The sequence below is a fragment of the Pundamilia nyererei genome, unplaced genomic scaffold (genome assembly GCF_000239375.1).
Source record: "Pundamilia nyererei isolate P.nyererei 1_Seehausen unplaced genomic scaffold, PunNye1.0 scaffold00402, whole genome shotgun sequence".
Lineage (NCBI taxonomy): Eukaryota > Metazoa > Chordata > Actinopteri > Cichliformes > Cichlidae > Pundamilia > Pundamilia nyererei.
The window spans coordinates 314,394-317,794 of record NW_005187803.1 but is presented as its reverse complement, the minus strand read 5'-3'; the positions used below and the strand labels follow the sequence as shown (position 1 = coordinate 317,794).

Here is a 3,401-nt window from a genome sequence, read left to right as displayed (position 1 = left end):
TGCAATCTTATCTCTCGATGCAGAAAAAGCATTTGACCGAGTGGAATGGCCCTATATGCTCGAGGTGCTTAAACGGTTTGGATTTGGTGAACATTTTTGTGGATGGGTCAAAATAATACTTGTTGATACTACTGCAATGATATCTACTAATAACTTCATCTCTCACCCTTTTGAATTGTTTCGAGGTACAAGACAAGGGTCACCAATTTCACCTTTTCGTTTTAGACATGGAACCACTGGCGATAGTGGTTAGATCACACACCTCAATTCACAGCATTAAGACCATGGATATTGAACACAAGATAGCAATGTATGCTGATGATACTATTTTGTTTCTATCACAGCTTGCAGAAACAATACCTGCTCTCTTGGAATTGATTAATCAACTTGGTACAATCTCGGGATTCAAGGTGAACAGAGAAAAATCATCAATTATGTTTTTAAATGGTAATGAGAGGAGAAAACCATTAGTATCCCACCCATTTGTGAATGCTGCATAAGGATTTCGATACTTGGGCATCATAATAACTCCAACTATAAGCAAACTTAGTTCAACCAACTACGAACCCATGGTAGCAGAATTGGGGGAAGAGATCAACAGATGGACAACATTGCCTATATCTATACTGGGAAGAATAAACATAAAAAAGATGACCATATTACCCAAATTCCTATATGCTTTTCAATCAGTTCCACTAGCCCCGCCACCTTCTTTTTTCCCAAAAAACAGAAAGCTTCTCTCTAATTTTTTCTGTAACAACAGGAAGCCAAGACTTCGACTCTCTCTCCTCTACGTGCCCTATGATAGAGGAGGGCTACAGTTGCCAAACCTAGAATGGTATTATTGGGCTGCTCAGCTGAGGGCCACAATGTTTTGGTTTTCTAAATACGTTTTCTTGCTGTGGGTAGAAATTGAAAAAATGTTTTAATGTTTTATCCTAATATAGTGGACATATGTTATAAGTGTACTGATCACAAGGGTCCATTGTACCACTCTTTGTGGGAGTGTGAAAAGATTCAAAAGTTTTAGTGCTCAGTGTTAAAATATATTTCTCAGATCACCCTGTCACATTAAGTCCCAACGTCTGTATTTTAGGCATTTATTAAGATGACTGTAATTTAGCTCAGACAGAAAGATGGTTGACCTTTGCTTACTCCAGGCCAAATGTTGCATTGCAATATGCTGGAAGAATGTTGGTGGCCCCTCTTTTGACCAATGGTTAAACAGTGTGTCATCAAGTTCAGTTCCTGAGAAACTGACCTATGTGGTTAGGAAAAGATCATCAGAAGTTTTTGACATTTGGAAAATGATCCTGGAGCTATTAAAGACTGGGGATGTTGAGGAACTGGAGAGAGGATAATGTAATGAAAATATGCAACTAAATTTGGGAATGTATACAGTATAGACTATCCTGTACTTTTTTTTTGTTTTTTATTTTATTTTATTTTTTTAATTTCCCTTAGTATTTTTTTTGAATGTCTTGCTTTCTTAGTGCTTTCTTACTGCCACATATTCAAGGTGTTTAAAGTGTTGGATGTTTATGAATACAAAATTCAATAAATATGTTTACAAAAAAAACCCAGTGAAATGTGGATTATTAAATATTAGGTCTCTCTCCTCCGAGTCTCTGTTAGTACATGACTTAATAATTGATCAACAAATGGATTTACTCTGCCTTACAGAAACCTGTTTGCAGCAGGATGATTATGTTAGTTTAAACGAATCAACACTCCGAATCATAACAACTGTCAGAATAGGAGGAGTGGCAGCATTTTCCCACACCAGCCTATTAATCAACCAAAGACCCAGACAGACTTTAAATTCATTTGAAAGGCTGATGCTTAGCCTTGTCCACCCCAGCTGTCATTACAGTCAGCGTCTTTATGAAAGTGCAGACATGACAAAAGACACACTGTCGAAGAGTGCCAGAAATGATTGGTAACTAATTATTCAATGCAGAGTGAGTGAAAAGAAACAGTTAGGCTGCAGTAGGCCTAGGCTGCTGGGGGCTCCTCATGATGCACTAAGAGGATTCAGGGTCACCTGATCCAGCCCTAACTATATGCTTTATCAAAAAGCAAAGTTTTAAACCTAATCTTAAAAAGTAGAGATACTGTCTGTCTCCTGAATCCAAACAGTTCCACTTTTCAATGCCCTGTTTACGGTTTACAAACACCCCAGCGCTCTGAGACTGACCTGCTCAGTTGGGGTGATAGAATACTACCAGGTCTTTAAGATGAGATTCACAGGGAGCCAGTGAAGAGAAGCCAAAATGGGAGAAATATGCTCCCTCTTTCTAGTCCCTGTCCACTTTTGTTGCAGCTGACTGAAGGTTTTTCAGGGTTTTTTATTTTATTTATTTATTTATTTTATTTGCTTGTGTTGAACCTTAGGTTAGGGCCTAACTGAGAGCATAAGTAAACCTTTACGGAAGTCCTTCTAATACTGAGAGGCTTTTAGCTTTAATAACACTGAAGAAGTCACATGATTAAGTCTCCTGCTTAAAATAAAGTGACAAAAACAGCAACAACAACAACAGCAGATTCTGAACTCTTAGCTCAGCAATTTCCAGTTTCTCAAGGTGAGGACAATCCCCCTGAAAACTTCTGTCCGAACCTTTCTGTGGAACATACCTGGCAGCGGCCCATGTAGGCCAAGATTTTCCCAGCCTGGTGCAAATGGCACAGACTGCGGTGGTCGATGCCCTCAGTGTCGCAGACTGGGTCCTCGCTGTTCTTGTCGCAGGTTGCCGCGTGCCCGATGCACTCATACTGCGGACAGTCCGACACGTCACTCAGACACACGCGATACTTTGGGATGCACCTGCCAAAGCACACATAAACATACAGTACCACGGCAAAGTATTTGCCCCTTGAGCGCCCCTGATTTCTTAGTCTGTTACATATTTGCCACACCTATATGTTACAGGTCATCAAAATAAATATAATTAGATTAAAGACACAAGCTTTAATCACATATGGGCAGATTAGCCTGGATAACTCTTTCCCCTTAATAAATGAAATAATCATTTAAAATGTGCTTGTGCTAGTGTGACCACTAAGTCAAATGTATGCAAAAAATCATCACAACGGCAAATCCTTTATCACAGCACTGCATGTATATAACTCCATTCTGTTCTTTAAGGAACTATGTGTACGCAATTTCCAAAGCTGCAATAAAAAGAGAAAATGAACAGGAGCAAACCTTTTTCTTCTGAACACACAGAACCTTGCTCTATTACCATAGCAACGGAAAAGTCTTCAAGGCTGGGCGAATCATGTGTTACACACACCTGAGGTGGATCACTCACTGCATTGTTTACTCTGAGAAAGCAAAGAGCTTCAGCGCTCGCTCTGTGTGCGTGCGTGTGTGTGTGTGTGTGTGTGTGTGTGTGTGTGTG

At 39.7% G+C, this 3,401-nt stretch overlaps 1 protein-coding gene across 1 annotated transcript in view; it reads right to left on the bottom strand.

The window, feature by feature from the left end:
- Nucleotides 1-2,577: 2,577 nt before the first annotated feature.
- Nucleotides 2,578-3,401, bottom strand: part of LOC102208968 (reversion-inducing cysteine-rich protein with Kazal motifs-like) — a 4,362-nt gene continuing 3,538 nt past the window's right edge. The window contains exon 2 of the mRNA XM_005753109.1: nucleotides 2,578-2,824. Coding sequence (XP_005753166.1) covers nucleotides 2,578-2,824 — 247 coding nt within the window. The remainder of the gene's footprint in view (nucleotides 2,825-3,401) is intronic.